We start from the raw sequence: 15530 nt of genomic DNA, 5'->3' as shown, positions 1-15530 counted from the left end.
TGCATTCTGACACTGGCCGCTAGGTGGCGCACCCGTAGTTGTCAGCGTAGAGTATGCAAATTGCATACCAACGCCGATTCACAAACGGCCGGCGCTCGTTTTTTACGTTGTTTGCGTACGTCGTTTTCGCCGTAAGGCTGCTCCTGCTATTAGGAGGCGCAGCCAATGGTAAGTATGGACGTCGTTCCCGCGTCGCGATTTTCAAAATTTGCGTTGTTTGCGTAACTTGTTCGTGAATGGCGTTGGACGCCATTTACGTTCACGTCGAAGCCAATGACGTCCTTGCGACGTCATTTACCGCAATGCACATCGGGAAATTGTCCCGACGGAGCATGCGCAGTACGTTCGGCGCGGGAACACGCCCAATTTAAATGATCCACGCCCCCTACGGGATCATTTAAATTACGCACGCTTACGCCGACCCCTTTTACGAAACGCCGCCGCAAATTACGGAGCAAATGCTTCGTGAATGAAGCGTAGCTCCAGTAATTTACGGAGGCGTAGCGTAAAACGATATGCTGCGCCGCCGTATCAGTGCGCACCCCTACCTGAATCTGGGCCAGTGTACCTAGTCAAATAAGCAGTGCAAAGAACGATGGAACTGGCAAAGAGAAATTTCCCACATAAACCAATCAGGCATCATCTATCTGCTCTGACCACCATAAACAGGAATCTGGCCTGTTGCTATAGGTCAATGTGCTTTGGCACTTGGGACTGGTTAATGAACAGGCCCATTAATTCTGCTACCAATTCATCCATGAACTGTGTAACTTACCATTATTTAAAGACTTGAAATTTCCAATGCATTTTACATATTCATATGTAGCAGGTTCTTTTGGGTCAACTGTTCCCCGTAACATGTGGCAACAGAATTCAAGTTCATTTTTTGCTGAAAGAATTAAAAAAAATCATTACAATGTATACCATAACAGCTATTTAAGCGTATTTTCCCATGTTTGTTATAAAAGAAGAAAACTTCATGAATATAAAATCTCAGCTTTCCAAACACATCTTTCCTGGCCAGGACTTAGTGGTTGTTTCAAAAGCTCAGAATTCATATATTTTACAAAAATGTGCCCAACCAGCATATGCAGTAGGTATTAGGCTCCTTTCACACGGTCGGACCGTTCAGGTCCGCCTGTCAGTTTTGACGGCGGATCTGAACGGCTGCTCCATGCATGCCTATAGAGCGTCGGATGTCAGCGGAGATATGTCCGCTGACATCAGACCCGATCCGATCTGCCAAAATCAGGCGGATGGCGATACGTCCCCATCCGTCCATGGCGTATCAGATGAGATCTGATGAAAACGGACATGCTGTCCGCCTCGTGTGCAAGAGGGCTTAACTTTTTTTTTGTTTTTGTGTAGAGCCGATTAGAGTTTTTAGATTGTGAGCAGCTAGCAAACATGAGTTTATTTTTAATGATAGGCCCACTTTGTTTACCATTTATAGTTCGTAGGTATGTTGCCAAAATTCTGCTGAAAATGTTTTTCGTTTTGTTTTGAAGAAAGATTGGGGAGAAGGAAGGACTTCTTTACAGACTTTTACGGCTGACTACATTAGGAGATTCCTTCCACTTCCTGTTCCAGTGACAACTGTCACTAGTACAGGAAGTTAAGGTAAAACTCCCAAATGAGGATACTTGACAAAAGGTTCTAATGTCTCCTGATGACAAAGATATTTTGCAAGGGGTTGGGGTGGAAAGATGGTAAGAAATTATCTTTAACTTTCAGTATTAATGATCAGCTTTTTTTAAATTGGAATGTAGGAAAAATTTCATTTGGTCAGTGCATGCACCCAATAGGCTTAAGCGCAAGAATAAAACAGCACAACGGGGAGTATCCCTCCATCAACCTCGCTTGTGTGGATGGGGGAGTCCATTTTTTGTCAGCCCACCGGTTGATCAAACAGAAGATCAACCTATGGGAAGCCTTAGCACATGAGTAATACAACACTATCTAAAATTGTTTGACAATTTTTAGATGCAGCTGTTCATTGGCGAAACTCTGCCCATCTTTACTTCTGAGACACTGACTCTCCAATCCCTTTTTATACCCAATCATGTTACTGACCTGTGACCAATTAACCTAATTGGCTGCAGAATGTTCTTCCAGCTCTTCCTTGTTATTACCATTTTGCCAGATTGACCTGTTCCAACTTTTTTTGAGAGGTGTTGTTGCCATCAATTTCAAAGTTACTTTATTTTTTTCTAACATTTGATATGTTTTCTATTTTCCATTGTGAAAAAAATATTGGTTTATGGGATTTGAAAATCAATGCATTCTATTTGTATGTAATTTAACACAGCGCCTTACATTTTTTGTAATTACAGTTGTACACCTGCCAAAGGATTTGTTTTTATGTCTACCTGCGATTTATACAGCTATGCACCACATATCTGATTCAACAAAGGAAGTGGCCCTGATTTTTTTTTTTTTTTTAATCTGCACCTACACTATTTTCACTAGATCTCTCTGTCACATTTTGTAATCCCTTCATGGAAAAATATGTTTTTGAGTAAATCAAATATGTAGCAACAAGTATATTAAGAATAAAGTGCATGAAAATGCTAATTATAGAAGTGTTTTATCAGAAAAACTTACTTTTTAGATAATCTGAACCCAAAGGACCACCTTCCAACGTGCGTGTAGACAGGATTTTATATATCTCTGAATGTTCCCCTTCGGGGACAAAATTAAATATACTCTGATCAACCAAATCAGACTAAAAGAAAAAGGAAATATAAATATTATCCAAATTCCAGCTGAAAAACAACACAATTTATCCAGTTCTAAGTCATGACATTCAGGTACAAAATGTGAGCATTATGCCAGAACTGCAGACAGATTTTTTTGTGTTCGATGGCGTATAGAAGGCTTTTGAACCTTTGTTATTTGTACCTTTTTACTGTTGCCTGTGCCCCAACTGGGGATATTTCACTTTCTGTTTTTCGGTGATAGCTAGTCACGCCTAAACAAAAAGGTAAGGGAAGGTCTCACCAAATGATAATACAAACATCAATATAAAAAAAAACACACACACACACACACACACACACACACACACACAAACACACACAAACACAAAAGGTTCTAGCCCTTCACCACCACCAAAATACAAAATAAGTTGTTTTGACTGGAGTTAACCTTTGGGGTTCTTTTACAAGGGGTGGCCGGGAAAGATAAAAACAAGTGGTTGAGCCACCGTTGAATGCTAAAAGAAGTCTTTAACCACTTAAGGACCACCCACCGCATATATACTGTGTCAGGACGGTCCTATTGCGTAAACGACGTACCTATACATCGTTCCGTGCACAAGACACTGCAGCGCGGGGAAGCCAATTTGCGGGTCCGGCAGCTGATGTCCGCCAGCCACCTGCCATTCCCCCTTTTAGAGAGACAGAATGGGGGATATGCCCATGTAAAAAACAAAGCAGATCCCCGTTCTGACAAAAAGGAAAAAGTAACATCATCTGTTCCTAGTGATCAGGAACAGCGATCTCTCTGTATTTCCAGTCAGTCCACTCCCCCAGTTAGAAACACCTCCCTATGACACACTTAACCCCTTAATCACCCCCTAGTGTTAACCCCTTCCCTGCCAGTGTCATTTATACAGCGACCAGTAGATATTTTTTTTTGTAACATGTCAATCATGTAGTCTGTAAAATATATATAAGGCGTTAATGGGGGGGCGCAGGGGCAGAGGGAACCCACCACCAATCAAGGATCATCATAGAAAAAATAGAATCATATAGGATCAGTCCATGGTCCCCACACCCGCTCGAACTTCAGGGGACATCCTCTATTCAGATACGTTAGCTTATACAGAGGCAGGACAGCATTGACTGTATCCATCCATGCCCCCACCGTGGGAGGGGCCCTAGAGGTCCACTTGAGCAGAATCGCCTTTTTGGCATAGAAAAATAGTAGTGACATTAGCAGCTTGGTGTATATAGGCCTCTGCTCATCATCCTGCACCCCCAGCAGAGCCAGCTCCGGGGAAACCGGGAGGCTCAGATGGAGATGAACATTAACTGTCTCAAAAACCGTGGACCAATAGTCCGAAAGCCTGGGACAGGTCCAGAACATGTGGAGATATGTACCCTCCGAGGTACGACAACGCGGGCAATTCGGAGAGCGTTGCGGATAGATCCCATGCAGCCTCTGAGGTGTAAAATATACCCTATGCAAGAACTTTGTCTGTATCAATTTATCCCTAGAGGAAATCACTAACTTGTAACGATCTTCAAAACATGCCTCCCTGTCCAGGGAGGGGACATCAGCTTCCCACTTCCTCCACAAGGAGTCTATCTTAGGGGAGTCCTTACTAAGGATCGTCAGGTATAAGGTGGACAGAGCTTTCTTCAGAGAGTTCCGAGCCAGCAAATCCTCAACAACATCGGCCTGGAGGATAGGAGGTGTAGGGAACTGAGCCCGGAAGGCACTCCGCAACTGAAAGTAACGGAAAAGCATCCAGGGAGGAAGTCCAAACCGGCTCGACAGGTCCCGAAAGGAAAGCAGGGACCCACCGGTAACGATATCTCGCAGCAATTTAACGCCCCAACGGGCCCATAACTGCGGGTCCGGCAAGGAGCAAAAGTACCCAAGGGAAGGGTTCCCCCATAATGGGGTAAAGGAAGACCAGTGACCCGGGGACAGAAAACGGCGCCTAGCTACACCCCACACCCATAACGTAGTTCTGGATGGAGCTGGCAACAGGGGGTACGCAGAGGACCCCCTATAAACCAGATTACAAAGTTCAGTGAGGGAACCCACAATAGCCGCCTCCAGGCAGGTAGCTGCATTGGCTCTAGACTGCTCGAACCACCACCGCACTGTAACCAGCACAGCCGCCCAATAATACACCAATAGGTTGGGCAGGGCCAGCCCCCCACAACTAACAGGAAGCTGACGGGTGGATCTGACCAACCGAGGGGACGAACCCACCACAGAAAAGAGTCAACCATCTAAGTCCTTAAAAAAAGTGAGGGATATCCACACAGGGCAGTTCCTCAAATATGTAATTAAATTTGGGTAGGTAGATCATTTTTAAAACGTTAATGCGCCCCAGAAGGTTTAACGGCAAGTTATTCCAACGCGAGCAGTGGTCCCTAAGTCGTTCAACAACCGGTCGCAGGTTGAGCCGCTGGAAAGACTGAAGGTCTCGGGAGACCCTAATGCCCAAATACGTAAACTCTTCAACCCACTGTAGCGCCGCCCAAGGGGCCACCTTTCTAGCCTTCACATCTAGTGGGAATAGAACAGACTTTGTCCAATTAATATGTATCCCAGAATACCTACCAAACTCAAAGATTTCCAAGGCAGCTGTCAATGAATCAGCGGGATTGTGGAGGTACAGAAGAGGGTCATCCGCATATAGCGATATCTTCTCCTCCAGAGGGCCAACCTGAAGTCCGACTATACGGTCCGTCTAGCTCTGGGAGATCTATAGAGCATTTTAAGCCACTGGAGAAATCTAGGCCCTAAACCAAACTTCCCTAACACCGCCTACAAATATTCCCACACGGAGTCGAAGGCCTTCTCGGCGTCGAGAGGCCACGACCCTAGACCCTCCATTACTGTGGGAAGCAGCCAGGTTCAAGAATAACTGACGGATGTTGATGTTGGTGCCCTTCCCCGGCATAAACCCGGTCTGGTCCACCTGAACCAGATCCTCGATCACCTTACCAATTCTAGTAGTCAGAATCTTTGCGAGGAGCTTAGCGTCTGCGTTAATCAAGAAGATGGGCCTATACGAGGCACACTCCTCAGGGTCCTTGCCGGGTTTGGGCACCAACACCAGAATTGCTTCAGACATCGAATCTGGAAGGGACTACATGGAGTAGGACTGCTGCAACATAGAGTTAAGTCTGGGGGCAATAAATTCCTGATACACAGAGTAAAACTCAATTGGGATCTCATCCGGTCCAGGAGTCTTCCCAGACTGCATGGGGTTCAAGGCAACCTGCACCTCCTCAAGGGTGATATCAGAGTCCAGCTGCTCACACTGCGCCTCGGTCAAGGAGGGGAGGGAGACCCGATCCAAATATCGAAGCAGTTCAGTGCTATCAGTGGGCCCTAGTGGATTATAGGGTTTGGTAAAAGTCCAGGAACCTAGCTCCTATATCCGCAGGGGATGTGAGCAGCTCGCCATCACTATCCCACAGTCTACCAACATGGGTCACTGGCCGCTGCCCCCTGGCAAGCCAAGTCAAGCCAGCAGCCTACCGTTTTTATCCCCGTATTCAAAGACCCTTTGGGCACTCTCGAGCATAGACTTTTAAGATCCACTCTAAGCAAGGACAGGTCCCGCAAGGCGTCCCGCCATGGCACATAGTGCTCCGAGTCAGGGGAACGAACATACGCTGCCTCCCGTAACTTTGCCCGGTCCTCAAGCTCCTTCAGAGACTGCATGGACTCCCTTTTGTGCACCGCCACTCTAGCCATAAAATCACCCCTAAGCCAGGATTTAAAAGGCATCCCATTCGACAAAGGGGGCTGGCAGTGCCCACATTGTCCAACCAGAATGCACACAAGGCCTCCGGCATCTCCTTCTGAATCCCAGGGTCCATAATCCAGTACCTGGACAGCCTCAGCAGCCGCACACCCTCCACCTGCGATAGCCGGATGGTAACAGATAGCGGAGCATGATCCGAAATACCTCTAGAGAGGATCTCAGCATCAACCACCCTCTGCAGCTAACCGGGGGAGGCAAACGCCAGGTCAATGCGGGACATGGTCCGATAAGTGCTAGAGAGACAGGTGTACCCACTAGAAGAGGGATGCATGTGACGCCAGATATCCGTCATATGAAATGCAGATGCCCAATTGGCAAGGCCATGTTGCTGGGGACCAGAGGCGCGTAGTCTGTCCACTCCCACAAACACAAAAGGAATCTCTGAGATTAGGGCATGTAGGAGCACATATCTGCCACCCGGGTCCAACTTTACATCCAAGAGCTGAAAGGGCAAGGATCTGTGCACCAGGATGCTGACGCCCCGGGCGTAATTACAATATGGCGCATGGTAGTGTGCACCGACCCACGCCCGCTTCAAACTCAGGATTCGGGAGCCCATCAGATGTGTCTCCTGAAGGACGCACACCTGGGGGTGGAGCTTCCTCAGATAATTAAGCACCAAAGAGCGCTTCACAGCTGAGTTAAGTCCCATGAAACCACCCTACACTTAGCCATAAGGAGGACCAGGTAACATAGTATAAAGGTCAGAACCAGCGGACGGACGGACGGACGGGGGGGGGGGGGGGGGGGGGGGGGGGGGAACGACCACACCATCTTCCCCCGACCCGCCAAGACCGAGCAATCCACCGGACCCAGGATAGCACTGCAGCAACCAAACACTTATCAGGTTGTTAAGGCATGGTATCTGCCCAGGCATAGGCATCCTTCGGAGAGGTGAAGAAACGGACCGTCTCCCAGTCCACCACCCGCAGCTTTGCGGGAAAAAGAACGCTGAATTTAATTCCCTTATGGCGGAGAGTACCCCTGTCCGCATCAAAGGAATGACGCCATCGTTGGATCTCCATTGTATAGTCCAGGAACAGCAGCAGCTTCATATTGCAGTAAGGTAGGTCCCCAGCAGCGCGGGAGGCCCGTAGCAGCTCATCCCGGGCCCGAAAATTCAACAGCCGAAGTATGAATGTGCGAGGGGGGGAACCCCTCAGGACCAGGCCTAAGAGGGACTCGATGGGCGCGCCCAACGGCAAAATATTGAGACAACAGTGCCAAAGGCAGCAAGGAACGGAGGAGCTCCTCCGCGAATTGAGCCGGGGCACGGCCCTCCACCACCTCCGGCAACCCCACTTCCTGGAGATTATTGCGGCGGCTCCTGTTTTTGGCGTCCTCCACGATATTCAAGTGCTTTAACTTTCTACTGCAGGGCCCTAATAGAGGCGTCATGACCAGACACAACATCTTCAACCTCACTCACGCGGCGCTCTGCTTCCGACACCCGCGACCTGATTTTATCAAAGTCCTGTCTGATCAGGCTTACATCCAGCTGCACTTCCTCAATTTTGTTAGTCAGGGCCGCCTGACACGTAGTGATCGCCGCCATAACTTCAGGTATACCAGGGGGGGTTGGAGCAGGACCCTCCTCGTGGTCCGTCTGCGACGCCATGTTGCAAAGGCGTGCAGGAGGCGGCGGGGAGCCAGCAGTCGGATCAAAATCCTCCGGAATGAAGGCAGGGAACTTCAGCTTTTTTGCTTTCTTCTGGCTCCCAAAGGTTTTGGACGGCATTCAGAGCACCAAGAGGCCCCGCAAGCAGGCCCGGACAGGAGACAGGGATAAAAGAAGGATCACACTCCAGGAGCACTCAGGGAACACGTCTGCTCAGTCCCCCATCTCGGCCACGCCCCGACCAGTAGACATTTTTAGCTCACTGTATTCAGGTCACTGGTCCCAAAAAAGTGTCGATCTGTCCGCCGCAATCCTGCTAAAAAAATCGCTGATCACAGCCATTAGTAGTAAAAAAAATCAAACTATAATAAAAAAAAAATCCATAAATCTACCCCATATTTTGTAGACGCTATAACTTTTGCACAAAAGTTTTTTTTTTTTTTTATAATTGGATATGTATTATAGCAAAAAAAAAAAAAAAATTATATATTAATATATATATATATATATATATATATATATATATATATATATATATATATACACACACACACACACACACACACACACACACATATATATATATATACACACACACACACACACACACACACACACACACACACACACACACACACACACACACATATATATATATATATATATATCACACACATACACACACACATAATAATTATTTGTTTCCCTAAAATTGTCAGTCTTTGTTTACAGCGCAAAAAATTAAAGCAGGGATTGATCAAATACCACCAAAAAGAACCCCCGATTTGTGGGGAAAATGTTTTGATTTTGTTTGAGTACAACGTTGCACGACCCCACAATTGTCAGTAAAAGTAACGCAGTGCCGTATCGCAAAAAATGACCGGTCATTAAGGGGGTAAATTCTTCCGGGGCTGAAGTGGTTAAGAGTGCCAAAATTTCAGTGCAGCATCTGCACCCAGTCCTAGCAACAGCTGGCATCAAAGTGCATGCATTCAGAAAGATTGCACCAATATTAACCACTTCATTGGGCCAGTTCTGACATTTCTCACATACAAAACAAATCTGCATCTTTTGCTAGAAAAACAAATCTGTTTTCTGAAAGCAAAGTCCCTGGAGAATAAAATGGTGGGGTTTGCAATTTTTGTCAAAAGGTTTATTGGCAACAAAAGTGAGTACACCCCTAAGTGAAAATGTCCATTTTCCCTCGTTGGTGTCATGTGACTCGTCACAAGGTCTCAAGTGTGAATGAGGAGCAGGAGTGTTAAGTTTGGTGTTCTAGCTCTCACTTTCTCATACTAGTTATGCAAGTTCAACATGGCACCTCATGGCAACGAACTCTCTGAGGATCTGAAAAAAAGACTTGTTGCTCTACATAAAGATGGCCTAGGCTATAAGAAGATTGCCAAGCATGGTGTGGCCAAGACCATGCAGTGGTTTAACAGGACAGGTTCCACTCAGAACAGGCCTAGCCATGGTCGACCAAAGAAGCTGTGTGCACATGCTCAGCATCATATCCAGAGGTTGTCTTTGGGAAATAGAGGTATGTGTGCTGCCAGCATTGCTGCAGAGGGTGTGTGGGGGGGGTCAGCCTGTCAGTGCTTAGACCATTTGTCGCACACTGCATCAAATTGGTCTGCATTTCCTTCATCCCAGAAGGAAGCCTCTTCTAAAAGATGATGCACAAGAAAACCTGCAAACAGTTTGCTGAAGACAAGCACACTAAGGACATGGATTACTGGAACCATATATCCTGTGGTCTGATGAGACCAAGATAAACTTATTTGGTTCAGATGGTGTCAAGAATGGGTGGCGGCAATCAGGTGAGGAGTCGAGCATGGTGGTGGGAGTGTCTGGGGGCTGCATGAGTGCTACAGTTCATTGAGGGAACCATGAAGGCCAACATGGACTGTGACATACTGAAGCAGAACAAGATCCCCTCCCTTCGGAGACTGGGCCGCAGGGCAGTATTCCAACATAATGACCCCAAAACACACCTCCAAGGAGACCACTGCCTTCCTAAAGAAGCGGAGGGTAAACCTCAACCCTATTGGGCATCTGTAGGGCATTCAAAAAAAGGAAGGTGGAGGAGCACAAGGTCTCCACCATCCACCAGCTCCGTGATCTCGTCATGAAGGACTGGAAGAGGACTCCAGCGGCAACCTGTGAAGCTCTGGTGAACTCCATTCCAAGGGAATCAATTAAGGCAGTACTGGAAAATAATGGTGGCCACACAAAATATTGACACTTTGGGCCAATTTTCACTTAGGGGTGTACTCCCTTTTGTTGCCATCGGTTTAGACATTAATGGCTGTGTGTAAAGTTATTTTGAGGGGGCAGCAAATTTACACTGATATACAAGCTGTACACTCACTACTTTACACTGTAGCAAAGTGTCCTTTCTTCATTGTTGTCACATGAAAAGATATAATAAAATATTTCCTAGAAAGTGAGGGATGTACTCACTTTTGCGAGATACTGTACCTTCAGGAGATTGGACACTGGCAAAGCTTTAGAAAACACTCCCTGGTCACCTCCCCTATAACTCTTCCTCACTTTGCGAGTCCTTAGTTTTGTAGTAAGCAAAGGAGAGTAAACCAAGGAAGGTAAGGAAGGGTGTCCCATGTCCTGTACTATACTCCAAGATATGGAATTTACAGGCAAGTCCAAATTTGTCTTAATCGTAGAGGACAGGACACAGGCAGAGCATTTACAGTATGCTCCATGGTATCATGCATCCCATAGCAATGAAGGGTGGGTAACAAAGAGGCAACCAGAACTGTTCCAATAGGCCAAAAAACAAGGATCAGAAGACTCAACCTCAAGAGTGCCCATGTAAGAAGCTTGTGGCCAAAAGCTTCATCAGTAGATGACTCAATATCCACCTTGTAAAACTTTAAAAAAGTATGACCAGAAGACCAGTGAGTCATTACAGAACTGGATGCCGTGCATGTCTACATGAGCACGCACCCCACTCCAGAAATTAATGCTTAAGTGGGGCCCAGACACCAGTGTTCTTTCCCTGCTTTCTCTTCCCCCTCGCTGTGCAGTGGGTGGTCCTGAGCTGCGACTGCACCCCACAGACCCCCATGTACTGGACCCGGTGGATTACAGAAAACCACTGACTGGCCTGCCTCTTCTTCTGGTCCTGGAGTCCCATGCCTGGATGCACGCCAGTTTCTAGCTGGTGAGTCCTTAAACCCTTGCTGTACCCTGCCTATGCTAAGGACTTAAACCACTGCTGTGCCACTTTGTTCTACCCTGTGTGCCAAGGACTTACATCCCTGCTATTCCCTTTGTGCCCAGGACTTAAATCCCTGCTGTGCTAGAATTCTGTCTTCATGTTGTGCCCTGCCTGTGCTGAGGACTTAAACACCTGCTGTGCCACTCTGACCTGTACACAAAAGGACTTAAATCCCTGCTTCGCAAAGCTACTCAGCCTGGTGTGCCAAGAACTTAAATCCTTGCTGTGCCAACATTTTAGACTCCTGTTGTGTCTTTACCCTGTGGACTAGCTCCACTTTGCTGTCCCATATTTGTGCCTTGAGGATCACTCTTCGTTGCCGTGCCTTCTGTTTGCCCTTTGGACGGTCTCCCCTTTGCTGTTCGATTTTGCCATCCTGATGACCACTTTTCATTGCTGTGCTCTGAATGGTTGAATTTGAGTGCCAAGTTTGCAAAGTTTACACTGCAAGGTGAATACATTCCAAATAAAGCCCAATTTTTACAGTAATGGTGAACCTAGCTTACCCGTCCACAAAGCTGGACTATAATCAAAGTCCGGGCTTCACCCACCATAGTGGGCAAGCCCTTAAAGATTTCTTTAGGGACTAGGTTCCATAGCGATGAACTCAGCACAAGCACTAAAATGCCAAGGTGAGTGCCCATGCAGGATGCCGTGCCTAAAGCAACATTACAGGCCATCCCCACATTGTGATGTCCAGGTACGGCTTCCAAGTTTTACCAAGGCTGCGCTGATCCAGGTACACTGCTTCTAGGCTGGCATTAGATGACAGATTATTGGTTGAAGAATCAAAAGATAAAAAAATAAATAATAAAACTTTTTAAGCCAAGGGGGATTTTCTCTGTGAAGAAGAGTGGGGTAGAGTTTTAGGGAAAGAGCCCAGGGGATGTGTTCTCTAAATCTTTGCCAGTGTCCAATATCCTAAAAGGTACGATTCTATAACACATGAGTGTATGCATACTCTGATATACTGTAAAATAAAAATACTATTTTTTTTTCAATAGTTTGTGGACACACCTGGTTGCTTGTAAATAATAACCATCTTTTACTGTTGGTGCTGTCCACCCTCTAAAACCTTGCCCATTTTCCTATTGTGAAAACACTGCACACCGGAACCCAGTCACTATATGGAGAGGTAAAGATGCAGCTTCAGCCTGAACTCCTCCTGGTTATGCTCTTCTGACATGTTTCACCTCACCTACAGGGCTTAATCATAATCCACAACTTCCCATTACGGATGTGCATTGCTGGATCTTGGTTTGTAGCTCTTGCCCAGCTGTGTCCCCTTTCCTTATATTGGCACTATATGCCCACGCAATAGGCCAGTTTGAACATGTATGACAATATATGAAAACTGTTTTTTAGGCCCCTTTTACGCACATGTCTGTTTTGACAGACTCCACTTGCTCAGCAGGGATCGCTCCGTTGATCCTTGCCGAGATGGCAGATGACTGGTCTGTCTCTGCTGACTGTGCATGGACAGACCTGTCAAAGTTTCGCTCTCCACTATGGGGGATCGAATGAAAACGGACCGCCTGTCTGTTTTCATCCGAACTGCCAGACGGATGGAAAATAGGGTTTCCTCTGTCTGCATTCAGTGGATCGGATGTCAGTGGACATGTCACCACTGACATCCGTTGCTCCATAGACCTGTTCAGGTCCACCTAAAAAAGTGACAGGCGGACCTGAACTGTCCGCATGTGTGAAAGGGGCCTTAAGCAAAAATTTGCTGTAAAAACGTGGGAACGCCTCTTTAGTATCTTGTTTGTAGCATAAACATATCTTTATTTCAGCATAGAGCAGTTTAGTGATTAAAAGGCCAGGGATGCCTGAAGTTGCTGGATTTTTCTTTAATAGAAACAAAAAATTATAAGACAGCCGTAGCAGGGCTGCACAGTGAGGATCTCCAGAGCAGGAATTGAAGTAGGCATTCCGGTTTGTAGGCTACAGGGATGGGGTTGGGGGAAGCTTTAAAGCTGGACTTCCACCATTTTATGGTCCATTTTGAATGGGCTGCCAATTCACCAAAAAAAAAAAATCATTATTCTTTTTTACCAACACACCACAGTGCATGCTGTGTGTGTTGTGGTGTGCTGCTGTGCAAGTGTGTTAGCTACTACTGTATTGCGTGTTGCCGTTCATTCACAATTAACGGCACCCTAATGCACATCATTTGGACACATGCATTGGAGCATGCTAAAACACACATTTTAACACAAGATTATCACAACACATAATTCTGAATCAGACCATAAAGGTCAACTTCGCTACAGTGGAACCTCAGATTGTGAGTAACGCGGTTAACAAGCGTTTTGCAATACGAGCACTGTATTTTTAAAAATCTTAACTCGGTTTGTGAGTGCGGTCTCACAAAACGAGCATGATTCAGGCCAAAGCGGTGTGTAGTACCGCGTTTGGCCTGAGGTGTGGGGGTGCCAGAGCCAAGCGGAGCTGAAAGGCGCCGAACACAGCCGTCCGGAAATGCTCACAAAGACATGGAAATATTCAGTTTCCGAGCCTTCCCGAGGTTTGCCAAGGTCATCCGAGGTGTCCTCGGGCCTTTCCGGATGACCTTGGCAAACCTCGGGAAGGCTCGGAAACTGAGTATTTCCATTTCTTTCCGAGCATTTCCGGACGGCTGTGATCGAATTATGCTTGTGATCAGAGGTTCCACTGTAATATTAATTTGTCTTTGGGTTGTGGTAATAACTTTTCTCCCATCTATGCTTTAACCCATTTCCAGAAAAATACTTATTTAAACCTTTATAGCAAAGAGTTGTTAAAAAAAAAAAAAAGGCAGAATCCCACACAATTTGGCACAAAAAATAAATAAATGATTTGCACTTTTACTTACAGGTAAGTGTTCAAGTAAGGGAGTAACACTCTCTGACACATAGATTATGTTTCCATCTGTCATAACAGCCAAGAAAAAGCCATCCAGGGCCTAAAATCAAAGGGTAAAGATACTTTTACCATTCTTATACTGGATAAGCATATTTTTCCCCATTTTTTTCTCCCCCAATTCTCAAAACTAGGCCCTCAACGCTATATACATTTTTTAGCTGCTGCAGTATTAAAAGTAAGAAACACAAAATATCACTTCTACCTCCAACATGAGCTGTGTAAATTCCTCATTACTAAGGAAAGATGGCTTCCAGTCTTGTCGAATCTCACTAGCATCAGACTGGGCACTAATTTCTGTAGATAAAAAGTGTGAACGTTAATACTAAACACATGTGAAGATACACTTGATTGCTGGGATATGTGGTAGGAAGTACAATCAGCAGATATAGCAAAGATTCTTCTTTGAAAGAAACGCAGGAAGAGGGTCTGGTTCCTTGAACTCTGGAAGACATCACTGACAATAGAACACAGATCACACACATACCTTTGTGTTTGCGCAGGAAGTCAATGCTTTTCTGCAGCACTGTGGATTTATCCATTTTCCTGGCATTGCCGGGCAACATAGAGCCAAGTTCCTTAATGAGAACATTGAACTGGTCTCTGCGCTTCTTCTCCGATTTGTTCCGAGACACCCTGCAAGTGAAATACAATAACATTTCAAAATCAGAGTTAAACAGAGTGGGCTTTTCTTTGCGAAAATAAATGGAGGATATAGTATGGATCCTCTACTTCCCCGACCCATCGACCATTTCAAGTATTTTCAGATTGCTCATTGACCCCAAAATACTTATATGAAAACCAGATTTTATATTAAAGGCATCATTACTGAATATCTTGTCACATACTAGGCACATATGTGTGGTTTTATTGATCAGTAAAGCTATGAATCAACATTTGTAATATTCTTGCAAATACGGTTAACGACACTTTGCAACAGCTGTCAGAGTCTGCTGTTACTGGCGGATGACCACCGAACCCTTCTCTTGCCACTAAAGCCACCTCAAATCACCTTTTATGTATTAATACAAAGCTTCCTCCGACTTGCTGATGTGAAGTTTGCGACATTGTCAGTCCACCTTTCCACCTCCGCCAATCAGAGGAAGCTTTGTGTTCATTTATAGAACACAAAGCTTCCTCTGAATAGCCGAGTAGTACTCGCCCAGGCTCAATTATTTTCCAGGAATAGGGCAAGAAAGTTCTCATCCTGTTGCTGGAACACAGAGGTGTATACTATATGTAGCGGAGGCTAC

General features: G+C 45.8%; 1 protein-coding gene across 6 annotated transcripts in view; it reads right to left on the bottom strand.

The window, feature by feature from the left end:
• CLOCK (clock circadian regulator) overlaps positions 1-15530 on the bottom strand; it is a 140994-nt gene that overhangs the window by 61532 nt on the left and 63932 nt on the right. For all 6 annotated transcript variants that reach the window (XM_040334807.1, XM_040334801.1, XM_040334820.1 and 3 more), the window contains 5 exons: positions 14765-14913; positions 14483-14574; positions 14231-14320; positions 2605-2725; positions 776-889 (listed from right to left, as the gene is read on the bottom strand). In XM_040334807.1, the coding sequence (XP_040190741.1) occupies positions 776-889; positions 2605-2725; positions 14231-14320; positions 14483-14574; positions 14765-14913 (566 nt within the window). The remainder of the gene's footprint in view (positions 1-775; positions 890-2604; positions 2726-14230; positions 14321-14482; positions 14575-14764; positions 14914-15530) is intronic.

Source organism: Rana temporaria, chromosome 1, assembly GCF_905171775.1.
Source record: "Rana temporaria chromosome 1, aRanTem1.1, whole genome shotgun sequence".
NCBI classification, from domain to species: Eukaryota; Metazoa; Chordata; class Amphibia; order Anura; family Ranidae; genus Rana; species Rana temporaria.
Note: the sequence above shows the minus strand (reverse complement) of the source record. Positions and strands in the feature narration are given on the sequence as shown.